We start from the raw sequence: 24,179 nt of genomic DNA on the forward strand, positions 1-24,179 counted from the left end.
CTTCGAAACCGAATGTCGGATCGGGGAAGAAGAAATGGGCTGAAAAAAGGGACGCAAGCTCTCTCCGTCCTGGGGGGGGTTAGCAAGACCCCATCTGGATCTGTGTACGGATAAAGCACCTCATCATCTTATCCAGATCTATGTCTGATAAAGAACGGGTTGACCATGACGAGGCCATGGACTCAGACCAGGCCGGTCGGGGAGCCTAGGCCCGGGAGACTATACTTGCCTCCTATGGCTCCGGGGAGAACCTTGGAGACCGGAGTCAAGGGGAGTCACGGATCCATGCAGACTTGCTCGGGGACGAGATGTCCAGGGATATCTTCCTCTTTTCCTTCATCCTCGACTCTCTCTCCCGCTCTCTACCTCCCCTAAGCTCCACTACCACAGGCTCAGATGCAGGAGTTTGAGTCCCAGCCTTGGAGGGAGGGGAGGCCAGAGGAAGACAAGTGGGAGAGGCAGTCACAGCAGCTGCTGTGACTGAAGTCGAGGACAAGGAAGGAGGTTCAGTGGCAGGAATAATACCTTTGAGGGCCAACTTGGCCTTTCTATCCTTCAAAGCTCGGGGATTGAACCCCGTACAAATGAAGCAATCCATACTAAGGTGGGCCACACCTAAGCACAATACACAGAGTGTGGCCATCCGCTGGGGAGAGCTTATGGCCACACTCTGTGAAGCATTTAAAGATAAGCATTTTGGCCACACTATAAAGAAAGAAGCAGGCAAAAACTTTCTTTCTTTAGACTAACCACACATACCCACTCACCACACTAGACTGACTAAGGGGGGAGGGGCACCCCAGACAACTATTCTAAACTAACTACAACTACAAACCTACACTCAACACCAAAGCGATGGGAGGGGAGAAAGGGTACCTATACTAACCTGAAATGGCTACAATTAACAGAAATTTTAGAAAAACTTACAGTCAGAATCACCCTGCTAGCTGGAGCTCTAGAGACACAATGTTTTACAAATCATAGCAAACGAGATCCGAGGATGGAAGGCAGTGGAGGTGTATTATGCATAAGGGGAGGAGTCTTGAGCTCAGAGCTGATGCTAGTAATCTTTGCCAGCTCGGATCAGATATGGATCCGTATCCCACAGGTTGAAGATCAAATGAAGTAAACTACTTCAAATTACTCATTCTTATAGCCTTGAGAAGAATGTACACATCTGTAAATATCCAGTGTTATGGCAGCAAGGTGAGTAAAGATATCTATGAATAACCAGTGCTGTAACATCTTAGAGAATACAGAATTTATACATTCTGTATGATAAGGTAGCACAGAAAATTAGGAGTTATGTACTTATCATAATTTGGTGTCTGTGTTGTCCATTTTCATTCTTCCTCACTGCCGGGTCATCAGATCTGACACTGGATCTGACTCAGCCGCATTTTCAAGACTTATGATCCGAGTCTCAAGCTCCTCCCTCTCCCATAATGCATCATACCTTCTCTTACCCCTCAGGTCAAGTTTACTGTCCTACATATAGAATATTAGTAAAACAGAACAAAACAAACATTTTGGAGCCCAAACCAGGAACCTATGGGTTCCAGAAAACCTCTAGGTAACTTCTCAGAAGATCAGGCCAGGGGACAGATGGGAGAGATGTGAGGAAGAATGAAAATGGGCAACACAGATACCAAGTTATGGTAAGTACATAACCCCTAAACCTGATATTGTCCTTTTCATTCTTCCTCACCGCTGGGTCTGAGTCTCCAGCTACGTAACTCCAGGGTGGCCCTCATCAAGAAAGGATATGCCAGAGCACTGTTGAACCAAAAGATGCCCTGCTTCTGGAGACAATGTCCAATTTGTAGTGAGACACAAAGGTATGAGAATTAGACCAAGTGGCTTCAGCAAAGATGTCATCAATAAAGGCTCTACAGGAAAAGGAAGATGAAGCAGCCATAGATTTGGTAGAATGAGCTTTTGGAGGTTGAGGCAATTCAAAACCTTTTTGGGAGTAAATGAGAAAAATACAGCTTGTAATCCATTTAGCCAAGGTGATTTTTGGAAACTGCTTGACCCAATCGATTTAGAGAGAAGGAAACAAAAAACTGGTCAGACTTTCTGTGCTTTTGGGTTCTGCAACAGTAGAAATGTAACTGTCTATGAACATCAAGAAGGTACAGCATGTATTCTCCATATTAGAAAAATTGGGGCAGAAAACTGGCAATTGAATTGAAATAGTAATGTCTGCTTCTGTGCCAACCTTAGGCATAAAGAAAGGGTTGGTTCGTAGGGACACCCTGTCCTTGTGGAAAATGATGCAAGGAGTTTGGCTGAAAAGGCCTGAAGTTCGGATACTCTCTTAGCTGAAGTGATAGCTACCAGAAAGATAGTTTCCAGGAACGATATTTCATGTTGCAACTGCTAGCTGGTTCAAAGGGCTTCTGCGTAAGGCCCTGAAGGAAAATAGTCAGATCCCATTGGGGTGAAGGGTCCTTTATTGGAGGCTGGACTGAAAATATACCCTTCATAAAAGCTTTACACAATCTTGACGAGGAAAGAGAAGACCCCTCTCCCATATAGAAATTAAAAATGGCAGCTAGTTGTAGTTTTATAGTAGAGAAACTGGCTCCTTGAAAAAGAGAACTCAAAAAAAGGAGAATAGCTGAAGTAGGCACTGAAAAATGATCAATATTCTCCTTAGAGGCCCATATGGAAAACCTTTTCCATTTACTGCTATAAGCTTTTTTTGTGGAGGCCTTCTGGGAAGCCAGAATTATGTCACATATTGGGGAAGCTAGCCTGGAATTTCTTACAATTACTGGAAATGGAGGAACCATGGAGTCAATCTGAGCATGTGGAGACTGGGGTCCTGGTGTTCTGATGTGTGAAAGATAAGATCCTGACTGGGATCTGGTATCCATGGGGGATACTTGAGTTGAGACCATAGGAAGGGAAACCACACCTGATGAGGTCAAAAGGGAACAATGAGGATTACTGAGCTCTTCAACCTGCTAGCTTTCTGTAGAAGTTTCATAATCAATGGAAAAGGGGGGTAAGCATAAAGGAGACCCAGGGGTCAATCATGGACTGCAGCATCCCCTCAGTGACTCTCCCTTCGGGGGGATCAGAGCAAAGTACTTGTTGCATTTGTTGTTCAGGGAAGAAGCAAAAAGGCCGCAACAAGGTCGGCCCCAATGGCTGAAAATCTTGTTCACTACTGATGGATTGAGGGACCACTCATGAGGAGTCAGAATGGATTTGCTGTCTGTCTGCTAGTGCATTGGTTTTCCCCTGTATGTGTGTTGCAATCAGAAAGCAGTCTGAACAGATCACCCACTCCCAAACCCTCAAGGCCTCTTTGCATAAAGGGTAACATTGGGTTCTTCCTTGTTTGCTGATGTACCAGACTACTGATACATTGTCTGTGTGAACTGCAATCATCCCCAGAGGAAGGAAATCCTGAAAGGCTTGCAACATTAGAAGAACTGCCCTCATCTCTAGGACACTGATATGCAACTTGGGCTCAGAAGGGGGACCACACACCTTGGACCATCTTTCCTTGGTAATCCTGCCCCACCCCAACTGGACATGTCTGTGGTCACCGTGTCTATGGGTGGGAACAGAGAACAGCCTGCCCAGAAACAGACTGTTTGACTGCATCCACTATTGGAAACAGCATCTGCAAACTGAAATCAGTTTGATAGGGGCAGATAGAGATTGGTAAAGAATGGACCACTGAACAGCCAGGGTCCATTGCTGAACTTGCATTAAAAAAAACCTTGCCAAGGGTACTAGAATGATGGCCGCCGACATAGATCCCAGTGCTCGGAGCATTACCTTTGCTGGGGGAGAAGGGAGATTCAGCAAGACCCAAACTTGTTATCTGAGAGATAGTATGCAATGTAGAGTTAATGAAGCTATTTGTGTCAAAGTGTCCAATTGTGCTCCTGTACAAAATCTGAAATTTATAGGAGTCAGGTTTGATTTTGTCAGATGTATTGAGATGCCAAGGGAAATAGAGACGGACTATGTAATCCCTGGCTTGAATAAATGATGCTTGTTGGTGCCATAAGGAGCCAATCATCTAAATATGGAAACACCTAGAATCCTTTTAGCCTCAGGTGAGTAGTGACAACTGCCATACATTTGGTAAACACCCAGGGGGCTGTGGTGAGTCCAAAGGGCAGTGCTCTGAATTGGTAACAACTGGCTCCCAGCCATAAGCACAAGTGTCTCCTGGAGAGTTTTTTCATTTTGATATGATATGTATCGGTATATGGAGCACATCCAATCATCCTTGCATAGAACTGGCGGAATGGACTGGACCGTAACCATCCAGAACTTTGACTTCTTGACATACTGGCTTAGATTGCCAAGATCTACGATGTACCCTGTTTTCTTTGGTGCCAAAAAGAAGTAAGAATAAGTTCTGTATCTTGTTTGTTCAGTCGGGACCTTTTGGATGACCTTTTTCCTAGAAGTTTTTGAACTTCTCGAGTGGCATACTCCCTCTGACTGGGTGGCACGTCAGGGAATTTCCTCCTGGGACTTGGAGGTGAAGGAGAAAAGGGAATGTAGTAACTTCTGGATATTATTTTTAGCACCCAGGCATTGTTTATTATGTTTGTCCAGGCATCTAGGTGCTTGGATAGTCGACCCTTGACTGCCTCCAGAGATGGACAGTTGGGCAGTGCCTCAGGAGCTCTGATAGGACTTATCGAGAAAAGGTTCCCTGATGCCCTGATTTATTGGACCCTCCCCTCACTCTGGGATTGTGCCTGCCACTGAAACCTCCCCCTCTGCCTCTGGAACAATTATCCCCACGCGGATCCCGGAAAGGTCCTTGAGCTTTCCTGAACCAAGTTTTCTTCCCACCTCGCTGATTTCTTGAGTAGGTTCTCTGAGGGGTGGAAAACTTGATCACCACAGCAGACAAGGTATTTCCTTCTTGCCCGCTGCGGGCAAGTATTTCTTTCACTGATGGTCCAAACAAGGAGGAACCATCAAAATGGGGCATTAATGAAAGACACTTTGAAGGGTTTCATGAAATTGCAAACCTTATCCAGGCATGTCTCCTAATGGCTATGACTGCACCTGCTGCTCGTGAGTTGCCTCCTGCAGTATGAGAGATCAACCTTATAGAGGAATTAGCAAGGGAAGATACAGCCACCAAATGGGGGAGACCTTATTCAGGTCCACCACCGACAAGGTCTCAGGTAGAGAGTCGGTTAGTTCTTTAACCAGGTCTCTCTGCACTCTGCAAATGTGTAAAGTGTGCCAAAAAATTTAATGACCTCAGTGCAAAGGTAGCTGAGGCATAAACATACTTTCCATATCTGTCCAACGCCCGAGACTCCTTGTTTGGGGGATGGAGAGTGGAGCTTTGTTCGGCTATGTCCTTTTTTGTCCCTGCTAACACAACAATGGCATCAACTAGAATTCCTTTGCTCCAATATAAATGGTCAGAAGGGGGACTGAGGAACCTATCAGGACATTTAGGGATCGGTTCGACTGTGTCTGGCTCCTTCCAAGCCCAGCATGAAACTAAGTCTATGAGTTCATCCACTGGGGGGGGTCACCCAGGATGTAGATGGGCCCACCCTGAAAGCCTCCAGGAACACCAACACATCAGAAGAAGGAGGTTGAGAGGACCAGCCTCCTTTTTGCCTACGCAGTTCAAGGATGCCTCCAAAGGAGATGTCTTCATGTGGTGCTCTCGGGATCCTTCTCCATCACAATTGGTGTCCTCAGTTAGGGGCTCCAAGGGGAGAGTCCAAGTGCCTCCTCTTGCACTTTTTCGTTCGAGGGACCTCCTCTGTGGGGTGTTAAGGGGAAGTATCAGAAGAAAGGGGAAACCCAAGTGGGGAAACAGACTGGATGCTGGCAGGATGGACTGGTTCAATGCTCAGCTCTGACAAAGACTGGGGAGGATCCTGGATTCTCTGATTCTAGAGAAAGCCCCTTCTGCGACCTGGAAGCCCAATGACCCTGGGGAGACTCCTTCCCTCATCCTCGGAGCTGAAGCTACCGAAGGGGAAAGAACAGAGCCGACATCTTGGATCAGATACACGCTCTGATCTGACAAAAAAAGAACAGGGCTGGTCAGGAACAAAGAAGGAGTCGAGGAAAGAAGTTTCCTCAGCTTCAGCATAGAATCTCTTGGGACACCCGGTTCCAAAACTGTGGGTCAGATCATAGAGGAAATTTGCAATACAGGTGTCGGAGTTCTCACAGATCCAAGATGGGGTGTAGATGGCAAAACCTCCACCTGAATTTGAGACTTGAGAAAATACTGCATCATCCTGTCCACAGCTGCTTTGAAAAAGTTCCAAGAAGGCCTAGATGAAGAAGATGAAGAATGCCTGGATTTTGCTGGTGATTGCAGGATCAGAGAGGGAGAAGCCAGAGGTGACAGTTTGCTCTGAGGTACTGGCAAACAGCTCCGAACCTGGGGATCAGAAAACTTAGAATACGAGGCTGCCCTGTTTGGAGTGGAAGATCCAGAAATTAATATTGTATCTGTCGGATCAGAGGCGACTCCCAGATCCAAAGAGGATTTAGTCACACTCAGATCAGATGGAGCTCTCGAATCCAAAGAAAGTTTGGTCTTACTTGGATCCGAAGTTGTCAGATCCGAAGAAGGTTTTGTCTTGCTTGGATCCGATAACTTTGGCCTATTGTCAGGCAGGTCTGATGAAACCCTCGGGGAGGAAGAGAGGGCTCGCCTTTTTAGCTGCTTAGAACTGGATGGCTTCAACAGGGTTTGAGCCCCAGAAGAAGGTAGCAATCCCTTCAGAATAAGTTTGTTCCATCTGTCTGAGATGGCCTGACGAATGAAGGCCACACAGATTATACAGTCAGCATTCAAGCGACTGGGACACAGGCAATAGACGCACTTCTTGTGGACATCTGAATTTGGGATTTTGTGCCCACAAGAAGTACATCTTTTGAACCCCATAGGTTTGCCAGAAATACTTCTAACTCCACACACTCATGCAAACACACAGATTCAAGAACAATAATAGTTGTCTAACCAGTCATAGATTTAAAGATACTGGGTGAGCAAACTGGAGCAAAAAAAGGACTTTTTTTTTTAAAGAAGATAACATAGAGAAAGTGCCAGAGGCACCATAAGAGAAGTGAAAGGGGGAAGGAGAGCTCCCAGATACCTGCAAGAAACTATAAGAAGGGGAGGAGAACAATTATAAAACTACAGTTAACAGATAATAAGGGCAAAACAGAAAAGCTGTTTCTAGAAACCTCTCAAAAAATTAGAGATTTTAGAGATAATTAAGCACTTATCTGAAGACTAAAAAACATCAAGAGTCAGGACTACATCTGCACGAGATGGCGGCATACGAGATCTGAGGGGTTAGAGAAGGTATGATGCATTATGAGAGATTGAGGAGCTCAAGACTTGGAAATGCAGCCAAGTCAGAGCTGATGACCCAGCAGTGAGGAAGAATGAAAAGGACAACATCATATTGCAAATATTTGCAAACACTCAGTCATGTGATGTACAGCATGTGACAAGCTGACATTTGCTGCTTCTCACCATGTAAAAACTAACACTAACTATAGAGCAGCACTACTAATCCACCATATCACTGTCTTATCGTAATTTTTCACTTCCCTAGCTGTTATGACTACCCTTCTGCAGTACATCTCCCTCTAGGGAACATAAGGGTTTGGTGAGATCACATCCACTGAATCCATCTTCAGACTGCAGACAAGTAACAGTTTTAAGAGTGAATTTCTTTAATGTGACTGTAATGTACACAGAAATTTCAAATCAATGTATGGGCCCCTGCTGGTGTGCATTACTTTGAAAGGCACAGCTGTGAGGAACTGTGGAAGACCATTGCTTTTTGCCCTTTTAGAACTACTCCTGGAGTCCAGTTTTATTGTTTTCTGCCATAGAATGATGCAGAAAGGAAGGAGAGATTTTCTTTGTGTGTGTGTGTGACTTTTGCATTTTTTCTGTAACTAACACCATGGTACTACTATATTTCAACAAGAGGGTATGGAAGGAATGGGGAAGGGCTTGCTCCCTGCAAAAAATGCTTTTTTAATTTTTCATTTTTCAGTGTTGCTGGATATACACGTATAGTTGGTCAATGTGTTTTCTTTTTGGTGGACTGGATGATTGTGGATTATCTGTGTATTCCTGAATCCCATCCTTCCTGCCACCTCTGCCCCCACATACCCCATTGTCCACTGTCTTTCCCCTTCTCTTACTAACTCATTACCCTTCTGCAGAGCATTAGCCTCTTCTTCACTATCCTTACACAGTGCCTCATCTGTTCCCTCCACCCTAGTTCGCCTCTCCCCTCCCTGACTGTTCAGCATTTGTCTACATTGCTAATAACCTGAAAATAGATTACTGCCTACAAGGCAGACCCCTGATATCTGACAGTCATATATTAACAGTAATGAGAGATCAGGTAGTTCCATCCTCATTACTGACCAGGCAGTCAAACAATGGAATCTTTTCCAGGCAACCTGGGGGCCCTTTATCTTCGACATTGTGGTCCCAAGAACACCTCACCGAATCTGTGTAGTACATACAGGGTGAAAATTCTACAACAACCATTAAATGAACAGCTAAATAATGACATTATTACTAACATTACTACTTCATGCTACATATCACAAGTCAGGCCAGTTAGCTCTAGGCTCAGGGAAAGATGTGGCAATCCAGATCTATCATAGTATTGTACGTAACTTTCATATCTGGGACTGGAGTTTTATCCTCATTACCAACAGTACTGACTCCCATGAACTAAAATGATCTTAGGCTAAAGCAAGTAAAGTGTTAAATAAGTTCTAATAAAATTTAACACAATTGGACAGCTGTTTCAAAAATGCTAACTTTTGACACTTTAGATCCAAATTTCTTGCTTCTGATAAAAATAACTACAAATCTTTCCTAACTGATTTAGCTCTGTCCATACAAAGTCAAGAGTTATGGAAAAATATGGGTAGAACAGTGGTCTGGTTTAAATGTTGGTCTTTGCTGACACTTTTGGCACAAAAAAAGGATTTCCTCTGCTGGACACACTATCTTTGTAGAACACTAGGTAAGGTGGATGAACAGATTAGGGCTGCAACTCTCCTAGCTGAAGTAACAGATACCAAAAAGAAGGTCTTTCAAGATATGAAACTGAGGCCTGCAGTCACAGATATTTCAAATGGCAGCAGAGATACATTTTCTAGCACAAAATAAAGATCCCAAGGAGGAACAGGATCGTTACTTAGTGGACATAGAAGACAACTATTAGAAATGACTTACACATGCATGTAAAAGGCAATTAAACCTGAAAATAGCACATTAGTGTAACTTAAGTGAAGAACAGCTGTGAAATGAATCAAACATTTGTGACAAATGCTCTAAAATAGTGGAACCAGAGCAGTAAAATGATATATGCCAAGGACCACGGCCCAAATGGAAAAACAAGTTAATTTGTTTTTATATTTTTTTCCTGGTGGTTAGTCTCTAGGCAGAGGTTAGAACCTGGATACACCCTCTCAGGGTAAGAAGCATCCCCAGCCACAACTGAAACTGGACAAAAATGTGCAATTAGCCTGAAGGAGTGAATCAGAAGTGTCCTTGATGGCTTCAGACAGAGGACTGCCCAGAAAATTAGGCAATAGCAAGGGAAAACTAAACTTGCTAAGGCTGAAAGGGAACTATAAGGAATACATTGTCCTTCTGCATACTGGCCTTCTCCAGCAATCTGAGAATAAGTGGAAAGGGTGAAAAAGTAAAGGAGACCCAGAGGCCCCTGCTGGATGACTTCATCCTTGAGATATCCTTCCAACACAGGAATAATGGACTAGAATTTACATTTGAAAATTGTTGATGATTAAAAGAGGTCATAGCAACACTCTCCCCATTACCAGGGCAGGTTCCAGGCTAGAATCAAGCTGAGAGATCACTTGTGAGGCATCAGCAAACAGTGGCTGAGTCTGTGCACCAGACAGTGAGCTTGTTTTGGGATGTAAACTGGCAGGGAGATGGCAGCTGACAGCAAATTCTCACTTCCAAACTCTCATGATATTCCGCCACTGGGAAGAGGGTAGAATGATTCTCCTGCTTGTTGTGACACCATACCACAGTCATACTGTTGTTCTGGAAAACAACAGCATGCTGGGGAATGGAGTCTTGAAATGCCAGCAAGGTGAAGACAATGGCTGTCATTTCCAGATCATGTGCAATGAGGCCTCTGTCTGTGACCATCTCACTTGGACAGTCTGTTCCTGAAAATGTCAATTCACTATTTCTGGTTACCATCACTGATGGGACTGGAGCTTGGCAGGGTCTGCCAAGAGACAGACAGGCTGCACTGGTGGATTTACAACTTGGCAAGATCCCTGCTCTTGTTGGAAATTTTGACTGGAAATTCTATGGGGGTCTAATAACTGGTTCTATTGTACTCTAAGGGTTGAATGTAAAACTCTCATATGATGGGGGTGTTGGGCAAATTCACAATCAGAATGTTGAGTATCGGACACTCGACTAGAGTAAGGCTGAAGTGGGAATACAGAAAGTTTGAATGAAGATGACTGACAATATTGACTGTCAGATTTACCCCTCCTTCCAGACCCATGGTAGTACTTGTTCTTGGGTCCAGGATTTGAGGAATTTTGTGGGCTTGTCAATTGCTGGCATTCCATTTTTTGATGGTCTGTTGCAGTTAATGAGCTGGTCAAGTATCCAATTCTCGACATTCTAATAGTAAACCATTGGGCACTCTGTAAATGGAGACAGCCATGAGCCCTTGCACTTTAACACAAAACAGCTGCAGGAACTGACTGGTTTATGAGAACCTGAAACATAATCAATTGAATGGATACAACTCTACCCAAAGGAAGAGATGCTCAATAAGCTGAGTATCCCTTCCTGCATCTGATAAATGTGATGGACTGTGCGGGCATCATCTGGGATTTTGTATTGTTCACATTTATACTTATGATCTGGAATACTGACAGGAGATAATCCCTGGATGCTATAAAGGATATTCATTTAGGGGGCCACTAGGAGTCAGTTGTCCAGGTACAAGAAATTCTGGTCCCCTGATAAAATTGCCATGAACACTATGAGAGCTGAAGTGAGACTAAATGCATTTAAACTTGAAAATGACTGCCTCCTATGCAGAAGTGGGTAAACCTCCTGCACCACATTGCTTTTTTTTTTTGATGTGCTGGAAGCCATTCAGGCATATATATCCAAGATCCTTATTGCAGACTTAGAAGGGTGGATTGCACCATGACCATGCAAAAGGGTTCTTCTGGAGCAAATTAGTTTACTCTGCTCAAATCCAGAATTGGCCCTGAGACGCACTGTTTTCTTGGGTACCAAGACTTCTTGGAATCAAAGTCTAACTATAGTGGATTTGGCAATGTCTCTTGGATTGTTTTCTGCATGAAGATTAAGGCCTCTTTTCTTGCCACATCCATCTGAATAAGTGGGATGACTGGAAATGGAAGACAATGTGGATTGGGAGAGGAAAAGAAGAATGTAACTGTGTAGCCTATGGCAACTGTGGTCCTTTCCCACTTTCACTGCTGATGGCTAACCACATAGATAAGAGGAGGAAAAGGCAACCTCTTACTGACGTCAGTCGGAGACAGTTGGATAAGCTTTTGGCAACAGCCTGCTGGCCCTCAGCCAGAGGACCATGATATCCCTGACTATTCAGGCTCTTCTGACTAGTTTTGGGTTGTTGGCTATTCTGAAAGTTGGCATGACCTATGTGGCTTCTTCCAGGGCCTCTGTTGTCAGATTACTGTTATCCATGCTGACAATGTAGTTGATGTGGACACTGCTACATTCTGGACACAGTGCATTGTGAAGGCTGAAATTTCACCAATACAGCAGTAATGGTCTTACCCTCTTGCTCCTGATTTTGCAGTTCAGTTTTGCCAGCCAGATAGACCACACAAGATGATGACTTGGGCAACTGGAAGGCTTTCTCCAGTATCAGTTCTGATGGCAAGGAGATCTCTGGCATCCATTCCACTTTGGCTCACATCATTTTTAGTATTTCCCAGAATCTACTGGCATCTGGTGAGGTATGGAGGAAAATGCCCTTCATCTTCACTAACATTCAAGATGGAGGACTCAAATGGTGAGTCAAGGTGTTTTCTCTTATACCAAGCTTCCCTGCCTAACCCCTGAGGGGAAGAGTCTAAAAAAAATGAAGCAGCAGCTTGCATGGATGATTCATGTCTATATTACGCCACTGAAGCACATCAACATCGAGCACCACATCGTCGACAAGTATTCAGCAAAATTCACTTCTGCGATTTGCTGAATACTTAAAGGGCAAACAAATACTTGCCCCGCAACCCAATAGAACTAAATCTACCTAAACCAAACCCACCCATGTGGGGGCATATACCAACTCCAAGATTGCACTACAGTGGAGAAAAGGGCAAAATTGTGTAGTTGGCCAACTACGTCTTTGCCCTTTAATTATTCAGCGAATCGCAGAAGTAAATTTCACTGAATACTTGTCAATGATGTGTTGATCGTTGTTAACATGTTTCAATGGCATAATATAGACCCGATGAATCTCTGACCCCTGAAGGAAGTCTCACTGTTACACTGCCCTGTACAAAATGTGTATGTGGGGGAGATGTCAAGTGATGCAGGAATTACATGTATCCAAAGTAAAGACTCTGGAAAAAGTTCTTGCGAGTCAGGGCACACATTAAGGAAGCTTGTATCACTGGAGTCAGAGCCATCTTCGGACCTGTATAAAGAAAAGTTGCACTCAGTATCAAAGTAAGAGGAATGGCCTGCCCTTGACCTTGGCTGTCAAAGTCATGAATGCCATCAACATCAAAGGCATCAACATTAATCCTGGAACGCTGACAAAAAGGATGCAATGGAAAGCCCCAAGAGCCTCAGAACCAACCTCAACCCCAAAGGATCCTCCAACATTGATGGCTTTGAGGGTAAAGTCCTGGCACTGACAGTACTGTCAATATTGAAGGCTGTGGCCCCAATGTCGAGACTGTAGTCATCATCAACATATCCAGAAATGCTGACATACAACGGTAAACTGGTAATTCAATAGGGACTGGGATCTGCAGCTAGCCCAGCAAAGAAACTCAAAGCCCTGTGGCAGTAAATTTTGATAGGCATGGTCCCAATGTTAGCAGGGGAAGAGACCTAGTATGATATATTTTACACTGAAAACAAGGTCTGCCACATTCTGTTGCAATCCAGCTATACACAGAGGTGGAATGCTTAGACATGAAGGACCTAACTAAATGTGGTCTAGGGATTCCTAACTCAGAGGCCACCAAATGGATATTGGTGGTACAGTGGTACAGGACCTGAAGGTTACAGAGTCTCTGAAACAGTAAGCCTGAGGAGGACTGAAACTCCTACCTTTGCTTTCATAGGAGGAATTGCATATTTTGAGCCTTAAAGTACAGTTTTCTTTTTATCATCAAAGGTGGAAGGGGGCAGAGGTAATGGAAGAAACCTTAGTAGCCTCAGGAATTGGTGCAACCTTCAGATTTTCTAGATGTAGGAAGTTAGGGTGACCTTCAATGGACAAGGACTTGAAAGGTGCACAGATCTCAGAAGGCTCAGAGAAGTGAGTCTCCAAAGCACATCAAACGATTAAATGTGATTATCCTATAGGACAATTTTCTCCCAGCATTAACAGTTATGCAACTTCTTGCCTCTTTTTATCTCAGCACACAAGAAAGCACTGGACATCCAACTGCAAAATCTGCTAAGTGGTTTATAACATCGTACACCAATCCTAATCCAAAAACGCATGAACAAGTGTCTTCCAGAAACCACAGAAAGGTAAACAAAGCAAGGACACAATACAAATGACAGACAAGAAGAATAACCTAAATATTTGCATTATAAGTCTCAAAGAAGCATTTACTGAAAATAAGTGTTAAAACATCTAAAATATTTTCCTTACAGAAAAATGGGACTGGAACCAAGAGGGAAGACAGGAAGAGAATTCAGGAAGTAAAAATTCTTCCTTGAAGGAAAATAGGAATGGACTGACCTGCAAAATGATTAAAACACCATGGAAAACAAAGTCTCTGGCAAAATTACAATGAAAAAAAGCATGCTGACAAGCACTTCAAATGGAACCGGGGACCGTTCTCCTAGCCAAGATGACAGCAATACACAGCAAAAGATCCAGACAGATGTCCTTAGGATCACAGCACCATGGTAAAAGTGTAGGTGCCACACAGCCTGAGACAGCTTCCATTTCTGGGCTAAGTTCCTGACGGTCTTAGTCCCAATGGTAATGAGAATGGAATTCTAATCCCAGATCCTATCATCAGGCCATGAAAGTAATGCAAGGTAGACAGAATGGGCCAAGAAATAAATGATCAAATGACTCCAAGTTAAACATTAAGACAAAACAGGTCATATGTACATGAACTTACTTGGCCCAAATCCAACAGAGAATGCAGCTACGAAAACCATCATGCTACTTAAAGTAATCCAATTAAAGAATACTTGTTGTCTTGAATTTGGGTAATTAAGTAAAAAAGCACTGTCATTTACTTCTTTTAGTTGGATTATTTCATTTTGCTCAGGAAGCAGGTTAGAGTTCACTGTTAAATTTTTGTTGGGGTGGTCAAGAAAAAGAGTTGTTGAGGTTAAAGGAACATTAATTAAGTGCTGTTGCTTAATCTGACTAAGAGAGTCTTCTGAGGTAGCATTCAGTAATGTCAGATTTAAGACATTAGCAGTAAGATTGTTTGAAAACGTTGAATGTATCGCCTTGCAAGTATCATTACTGGTCACTGGAATATTATGACTTGTAATCCCAATTATAATCATAGAAGAAGACATCACAACACATCCAGCAATTAGCAATATCCTTCTTCCTATCTTATCAACACAAGCCATGGCAACTAAGGTAGCTGCAACTTTCACAGCACCTAATCCAACAGAAGCTAGAGTTGCAGAAGAATCACTCTGAAAACCCACTGAATGAAATATCGTTGATGCGTAGTACAGGACATTTGGCTGTCCAGTAAACTGTTGAAACATAACCAACCCCAAACCAACAAATGTTCTGCTTCTCAGGTTGTCTTTATATCTAAAAAGGTCAATAATGGAATAATGTTTCTGACTGCTAACTGAAGGCTTTACTTCTAAACCATCGTCATTTTCAACTTGAATAAGTTCTTGTAAGGCACTGTCATCTTGGTCGGATCTCTCTTCTGTAGTTTGGTCAGTAGGAAGAAATAAAATAATACAAAAATGAAAAAATGTTGGCACTGTAGCTATCCCAAACATGTACTTCCATCCTCCTGCAACACTGGAAAATGTGTAATTTATGGCATATGAGACTAGAATACCAGCTGTGATGCCAAATTCATAAAGTGACACCAACAAACCACGTTGCAAGGGGCCCACAATCTCCGATATGTAAATGCAGCAACTCATAGATGACAGGGATATAGCAAATCCAATGACGATACGTCCAATAACAAGCCAAATAAATGTAGCTGAAAATACTATGATTAAACTGCCCCCAAATAACATCATGTTACTAAACAACATTGAGGTCCTTCTTCCATGGAAATCGATAAGCAGACCTCCCATCAAAGAAGCCAAAAGGGCTCCCAGAAGCAGGGCACTCACAAGGACTTCTTCTTCACCACAGCTCAGATGCAAATCCCTTTTCAGTTGAAACATGGCTCCAGAGATTATTCCCATCTCATATCCAAACATTAGTCCACCTAGCACAGCTACAACAGAAGATAAAAGAAGAAGGAATGTCCGGGCTAAAAAAACAAAATACAAATACATGCATTAGGACAAAACATTCCTTTGCTTGATTTCAAATTTTATCAACATACATTTAACTAAACACGGACAAGGCACAGGTCTCCAAATGTTGCTTATCTAAAAACGCCCACTGTGAACCTAGTCATGATGCTTAGTATCAGAGAGATAGTTTGCATTGGTTATGTTCAGTTTTGTTTCCCGGTTTGGAATTGAGGAACAGGTGACTCACCCCATAATGGCCTTTCATAACACTTAACTACCTATATTCTGTGATTAACTCTCAATGTCTCCTTCCTGGGCTTGGGAACACAGCCAGTGTAGTTCAACCACCAGTACACACTGGAGCAGGAACATGATGGGGAGATGGCAGCTGCCTGTGCTAGATGTGAGTATTCCAAACAAGCAAGCCACAATAAATCAAAGTCAGAAAGCAGAAACAAAGCCAGCAGTAGAGGGACAGAGCAGTTAGCTATGCAAGCCACAGCTGAGGTTTAATTGCAGCATTACAGGCCAGAGGGTCATCCAACAGGGAGATAAACTGAACAGTTAGTGTGCAGCTTATGAATTGCAGAATGGAGGTTGTGGGATATTTCAATAAAGGTGTACCCCCCCTGGCAATTCCCAGGCACCAGCCCTGTTCACACAGTCCAGTGAGAGCATACTCCAGCAGACCATAGGCATGAGTTATGTGGATATATGTGTGCATACATGCACTGGCTGAGGAGTGGTATTTATTGCACACCTGGCCATCTGGGCTTGTTGAGAACGTAAGGCACTGGTGATGGGTTTCCATTGCATATGGGAAACATAAAAGGGCATCTTCTTCCTTGATTCCCACTTAGTAGACACAAAGTTGGTTCTTGTCCTTCAGGAAAGGACCCACCCATAAGAGTTTTATGACAGCTATCAGATGAGCAGCAGAAATTAATATGGAATGAGGAATGTCAGCAACCAAGTTCTGAAGTCAGCTAGGGATTGTGGCCCAAACTAAACACAAAAACAAGGTTCTGAAGCAAAAGAAAAATAAATAAATAATACTGTATAATAAAATAAAAAAATACCGTTCAGGTCCACTAAAAAGGAATCAAATTAAGAAATGTCAGCGCATTCTGAACCAGAATTTGGAAGTTGTCAACAACAAATAACTTGATGTTAAGGTGACTGACAATGAAAAACTCCACTGACAACTGTCTCAAGCTGCTCAAGCGTGGATAAACAAGTTCATAGATTCACAGTTAGATAGTGAACAATTGACCTTCAGGCCACTATAAGCCTAGCAAACAAACTGTATTTAAATGTCTTCTCCTGCCTCAAGAAGGCAATTCATAAAGTACCTGGGAAAACGTTGCAGCTAACCATCCACCTGTCAACATTCATCTTAAAGATGGCAAGGGTAGTACTCTACTGGATATGCACTGAAAGCTTGTTCTAGAAGCAGGGAATGCTTTGGAGTAGGAGCCAATCAACACACTGCAGTTCTAAGTAACAGGACCCTCAAAGAAAAGGAAGAGTAACACATAACCATAATGCAGGTAATTGTGGGAAGGAGCTGAATCCCCCAACATTGGAAAAGCAGGGGTAGTGCACAGACAGATGGGGTATAAGGAGACCAAAGCACACAGCACCATGAGCCTCTTGCAGTTATACAGCACAATTAGTGTTCGGATACAGAGCACATGTAAATAAATGAACAAAGAGAATTTAAGTACCTTTATCTGCTCTTTTTTTTCAAAAAATTACAATATTTAAATTGATTTTAACTGTGTGGAAGGAATATTAGCTGAACTGGAAGTTAGTCAGTGTTTGCTGAATTTTGTTATTTGCTAGTAATTACAGGTGTGGGGGTAGTCACATTCTTTGATTTCCTGTCCTTGCCTATTTAAGTGGTACAGTGTGAAATATTTTCTGCTTAAAAACCTCAGCTTTGGCCGGCTAAGAACTTGCTATATTCAACTGGACGTATAAGAGAATTTAAGTACCTGTATCTGCTCTTTTTTTTCAAAGAAATACAGTATTTAAATTGATTTTAACTGTGTGGAAGGAATATTAGCTGAACTGGAAGTTAGTCAGTGTTTGCTGAATTTTGTTATTTGCTAGTAATTACAGGTGTGGGGGTAGTCACATTCTTTGATTTCCTGTCCTTGCCTATTTAAGTGGTACAGTGTGAAATATTTTCTGCTTAAAAACCTCAGCTTTGGCCGGCTAAGAACTTGCTATATTCAACTGAACGTATAAGAGAATTTAAGTACCTTTATCTGCTCTTTTTTTTTCAAAGAAATACAGTATTTAAATTGATTTTAACTGTGTGGAAGGAATATTAGCTGAACTGGAAGTTAGTCAGTGTTTGCTGAATTTTGTTATTTGCTAGTAATTACAGGTGAGGGGTAGTCACATTCTTTGATTTCCTGTCCTTGCCTATTTAAGTGGTACAGTGTGAAATATTTTCTGTTTAAAAACCTCAGCTTTGGCCGGCTAAGAACTTGATATATTCAACTGGATGTATAAGAGAATTTAAGTACCTTTATCTGCTCTTTTTTTTTCAAAACAATACAGTATTTAAATTGATTTTAACTGTGTGGAAGGAATATTAGCTGAACTGGAAGTTAGTCAGTGTTTGCTGAATTTTGTTATTTGCTAGTAATTACAGGTGTGGGGGTAGTCACATTCTTTGATTTCCTGTCCTTGCCTATTTAAGTGGCACAGTGTGAAATATTTTCTGCTTAAAATCCTCAGCTTTGGCCGGCTAAGAAATTGCTATATTCAACTGGACGTATAAGAGAATTTAAGTACCTTTATCTGCTCTTTTTTTTCAAAAAAATACAGTATTTAAATTGATTTTAACTGTGTGGAAGGAATATTAACTGAACTGGAAGTTTTCAACCAGAATTTGGAAGTTGTCAACAACAAATAACTTGATGTTAAGGTGACTGACAATGAAAAACTCCACTGACAACTGTCTCAAGCTGCTCAAGCGTGGATAAACAATTTCATAGATTCACAGTTAGATAGTGGACAACTGACCTTCAGGCCATTATAAGCCTAGCAAACAAACTGTATTTAAATGTCTTCTCCTGCCTCAAGAAGGCAATTCATAAAGTACCTGGGAAAAAGTTGCAGCTAACCATCCACCTGTCAACATTCATCTTAAAGATGGCAAGGGTAGTACTCTATTGGATATGCACTGAAAGCTTGTTCTAGAAGCAGGGAATGCTTTGGAGTAGGAGCTAATCAACACCCTGCAGTTCTAAGTAACAGGACCCTCAAAGAAAAGGAAGAGTAACACATAACCATAATGCAGGGAATTGTGGGAAGGAGCTGAATCCCCCAACATTTGAAAAGCAGGGGTAGTGCACAGACAAATGGGGTATAAGGAGACCAAAGCACACAGCACCATGAGCCTCTTGCAGTTATACAGCACAATTAGTGTTGGATAAAGAGCGCATGTAAATAAATGAACAAAGAGAATTTAAGTACCTTTATCTGCTCTTTTTTTTCAAAAAAATACAGTATTTAAATTGATTTTAACTGTGTGGAAGGAATATTAGCTGAACTGGAAGTTAGTCAGTGTTTGCTGAATTGTGTTATTTGCTAGTAATTACAGGTGTGGGGGTAAGTCACATTCTTTGATTTCCTGTCCTTGTCTATTTAAGTGGTACAGTGTGAAATATTTTCTGCTTAAAAACCTCAGCTTTTGCCGGCTAAGAACTTGCTATATTCAACTGGAAGTATAAGAGAATTTAAGAACCTTTATCTGCTCTTTTTTTTCCAAAAAAATACAGTATTTAAATTGATTTTAACTGTGTGGAAGGAATATTAGCTGAACTGGAAGTTAGTCAGTGTTTGCTGAATTTTGTTATTTGCTAGTAATTACAGGTGTGGGGGTAGTCACATTCTTTGATTTCCTGTCCTTGCCTATTTAAGTGGTACAGTGTGAAATATTTTCTGCTTAAAAACCTCAGCTTTGGCCGGCTAAGAACTTGCTATATTCAACTGGATGTATAAGAGAATTTAAGCACCTTTATCTGCTCTTTTTTTTTCAAAACAATACAGTATTTAAATTGATTTTAACTGTGTGGAAGGAATATTAGCTGAACTGGAAGTTAGTCAGTGTTTGCTGAATTTTTGTTATTTGCTAGTAATTACAGGTGTGGGGGTAGTCACATTCCTTGATTTCATGTCCTTGCCTATTAAAGTGGTACAGTGTGAAATATTTTCTGCTTAAAAACCTCAGCTTTGGCCGGCTAAGAACTTGCTATATTCAACAGGCCGTATAAGAGAATTTAAGTACCTTTATCTGCTCTTTTTTTTTTCCAAAAAAATACAGTATTTAAATTGATTTTAACTGTGTGGAAGGAATATTAACTGAACTGGAAGTTTTCAACCAGAATTTGGAAGTTGTCAACAACAAATAACTTGATGTTAAGGTGACTGACAATGAAAAACTCCACTGACAACTGTCTCAAGCTGCTCAAGCGTGGATAAACAAGTTCATAGATTCACAGTTAGATAGTGGACAATTGACTTTCAGGCCATTATAAGCCTAGCAAACAAACTGTATTTAAATGTCTTCTCCTGCCTCAAGAAGGCAATTCATAAAGTACCTGTGAAAAAGTTGCAGCTAACCATCCACCTGTCAACATTCATCTTAAAGATGGCAAGGGTAGTACTCTATTGGATATGCACTGAAAGCTTGTTCTAGAAGCAGGGAATGCTTTGGAGTAGGAGCCAATCAACACACTGCAGTTCTAAGTAACAGGACCCTCAAAGAAAAGGAAGAGTAACACATAACCATAATGCAGGGAATTGTGGGAAGGAGCTGAATCCCCCAACATTTGAAAAGCAGGGGTAGTGCACAGACAGATGGGGTATAAGGAGACCAAAGCACACAGCACCATGAGCCTCTTGCAGTTATACAGCACAATTAGTGTTCGGATACAGAGCACATGTAAATAAATGAACAAAGAGAATTTAAGTACCTTTATCTGCTCTTTTTTTTTCAAAAAAATACAGTATTTACATTGATTTTAACTGTGTGGAAAGAATATTAGCTGAACTGGAAGTTAGTCAGTGTTTGCTGAATTGTGTTATTTGCTAGTAATTACAGGTGTGGGGGTAAGTCACATTCTTTGATTTCCTGTCCTTGCCTATTTAAGTGGTACAGTGTGAAATATTTTCTGCTTAAAAACCTCAGCTTTGGCCGGCTAAGAACTTGCTATATTCAACTGGACGTATAAGAGAATTTAAGTACCTTTATCTGCTCTTTTTTTTTTCAAAAAATACAGTATTTAAATTGATTTTAACTGTGTGGAAGGAATATTAGCTGAACTGGAAGTTAGTCAGTGTTTGCTGAATTTTGTTATTTGCTAGTAATTACAGGTGTGGGGGTAGTCACATTCTTTGATTTCCTGTCCTTGCCTATTTAAGTGGTACAGTGTGAAATATTTTCTGCTTAAATCAGCTTTGGCCGGCTAAGAACTTGCTATATTCAACTGGACGTATAAGAGAATTTAAGTACCTTTATCTGCTCTTTTTTTTCAAAAAATACAGTATTTAAATTGATTTTAACTGTGTGGAAGGAATATTAGCTGAACTGGAAGTTAGTCAGTGTTTGCTGAATTTTGTTATTTGCTAGTAATTACAGGTGTGGGGGTAGTCACATTCTTTGATTTCCTGTCCTTGCCTATTTAAGTGGTACAGTGTGAAATATTTTCTGCTTAAAAACCTCAGCTTTGGCCGGCTAAGAACTTGCTATATTCAACTGGACGTATAAGAGAATTTAAGTACCTTTATCTGCTCTTTTTTTCAAAAAAATACAGTATTTAAATTGATTTTAACTGTGTGGAAGGAATATTAGCTGAACTGGAAGTTAGTCAGTGTTTGCTGAATTTTGTTATTTGCTAGTAATTACAGGTGTGGGGGTAGTCACATTCTTTGATTTCCTGTCCTTGCCTATTTAAGTGGTACAGTGTGAAATATTTTCTGCTTAAAAACCTCAGCTTTGGCCGGCTAAGAACTTGCTATATTCAACTGGACGTATAAGAGAATTTAAGTACCTTTATCTGCTCTTTTTTTTTCAAAAAATACAGTATTTAAATTGATTTTAACTGTGTGGAAGGAATATTAGCTGAACTGGAAGTTAGTCAGTGTTTGCTGAATTTTGTTATTTGCTAGTAATTACAGGTGTGGGGGTAGTCACATTCTTTGATTACCTGTCCTTGCCTATTTAAGTGGTACAGTGTGAAATATTTTCTGCTTAAAAACCTCAGCTTTGGCCGGCTAAGAACTTGCTATATTCAACTGGACGTATAAGAGAATTTAAGTACCTTTATCTGCTCTTTTTTTTTTAAAAAAAATACAGTATTTAAATTGATTTTAACTGTGTGGAAGGAATATTAGCTGAACTGGAAGTTTTCAACCAGAATTTGGAAGTTGTCAACAACAAATTACTTGATGTTAAGGTGACTGACAATGAAAAACTCCACTGACAACTGTCTCAAGCTGCTCAAGCGTGGATAAACAAGTTCATAGATTCACAGTTAGATAGTGGACAATTGACCTTCAGGCCATTATAAGCCTAGCAAACAAACTGTATTTAAATGTCTTCTCCTGCCTCAAGAAGGCAATTCATAAAGTACCTGGGAAAAAGTTGCAGCTAACCATCCACCTGTCAACATTCATCTTAAAGATGGCAAGGGTAGTACTCTATTGGATATGCACTGAAAGCTTGTTCTAGAAGCAGGGAATGCTTTGGAGTAGGAGCCAATCAACACACTGCAGTTCTAAGTAACAGGACCCTCAAAGAAAAGGAAGAGTAACAGATAACCATAATGCAGGGAATTGTGGGAAGGAGATGAATCCCCAAACATTTGAAAAGCAGGGGTAGTGCACAGACAGATGGGGTATAAGGAGACCAAAGCACACAGCACCATGAGCCTCTTGCAGTTATACAGCACAATTAATGTTCGGATACAGAGCACATGTAAATAAATGAACAAAGAGAATTTAAGTACCTTTATCTGCTCTTTTTTTTCCAAAAAATACAGTATTTAAATTGATTTTAACTGTGTGGAAGAAATATTAGCTGAACTGGAAGTTAGTCAGTGTTTGCTGAATTTTGTTATTTGCTAGTAATTACAGGTGTGGGGGTAGTCACATTCTTTGATTTCCTGTCCTTGCCTATTTAAGTGGTACAGTGTGAAATATTTTCTGCTTAAAAACCTCAGCTTTGGCCGGCTAAGAACTTGCTATATTCAACTGGACGTATAAGAGAATTTAAGTACCTTCATCTGCTCTTTTTTTTTCAAAAAAATACAGTATTTAAATTGATTTTAACTGTGTGGAAGGAATATTAGCTGAACTGGAAGTTAGTGTTTGCTGAATTTTGTTATTTGCTAGTAATTACAGGTGTGGGGGTAGTCACATTCTTTGATTTCCTGTCCTTGCCTATTTAAGTGGTACAGTGTGAAATATTTTCTGCTTAAAAACCTCAGCTTTGGCCGGCTAAGAACTTGCTATATTCAACTGGATGTATAACAGAATTTAAGTACCTTTATCTGCTCTTTTTTTCAAAACAATACAGTATTTAAATTGATTTTAACTGTGTGGAAGGAATATTAGCTGAACTGGAAGTTAGTCAGTGTTTGCTGAATTTTGTTATTTGCTAGTAATTACAGGTGTGGGGGTAGTCACATTCTTTGATTTCCTGTCCTTGCCTTTTTAAGTGGTACAGTGTGAAATATTTTCTGCTTAAAAACCTCAGCTTTGGCCGGCTAAGAACTTGCTATATTCAAATGGACGTATAAGAGAATTTAAGTACCTTTATCTGCTCTTTTTTTTCAAAAAAATACAGTATTTAAATTGATTTTAACTGTGTGGAAGGAATATTAACTGAACTGGAAGTTTTCACTCTGCTCTTCAGTTAGTCCCACCCACCCTCCTTGTTTTTGTTTTGGTGTTAATCTTAGTGGCCTTGCAACTGCCCGCCCTCTTGTAAATTTGTGTTTGGATACTCCTTCTGGGCCCATCTCATTTGCTCACTCAACTGAGTGCAGTGAGATCATATTCTGATTTCAGGCACTCCTACTGTGTACAAAGAGAGCATCTGGGAAACAGAAAAAAAATTAAGCTTGTTTCCTGCCTTTCCTGTTAAGTGGTATAGACTATTTGTAGGCTTCTGAGCCCCAAGCCCTTTTGTGTTGGAGGGAAGCCTTCTAGCTTAGTTTTTTTCTTATAACTAGCCAGTTTTCTAGTTTCAGCACTCAAATCTGTTTCTTTGATCTCAGCACTTGTTCAGAAAAAAAAAAAATTTCATCTGCTTTTACTGTACTTGTGTTTCTACCTACTTTTTTACTTTTGCATCATCTTAAAAGTACTCATTTGTATTTATTACTGCTTGGTGTAACTCAGTCTAAGCCTTTTGGTTTAA

General features: G+C 41.1%; 1 protein-coding gene across 5 annotated transcripts in view; it reads right to left on the reverse strand.

Annotated features, from left to right (window-relative positions):
- SLC2A10 (solute carrier family 2 member 10) overlaps positions 1-24,179 on the reverse strand; it is a 292,177-nt gene that overhangs the window by 123,130 nt on the left and 144,868 nt on the right. For all 5 annotated transcript variants that reach the window (XM_044090296.1, XM_044090297.1, XM_044090294.1 and 2 more), the window contains exon 3: positions 14,398-15,750. In XM_044090296.1, the coding sequence (XP_043946231.1) occupies positions 14,398-15,750 (1,353 nt within the window). The remainder of the gene's footprint in view (positions 1-14,397; positions 15,751-24,179) is intronic.

Source organism: Protopterus annectens, chromosome 12.part0 (genome assembly GCF_019279795.1).
Source record: "Protopterus annectens isolate FY-2018-M chromosome 12.part0, PAN1.0, whole genome shotgun sequence".
NCBI lineage: Eukaryota > Metazoa > Chordata > Ceratodontiformes > Protopteridae > Protopterus > Protopterus annectens.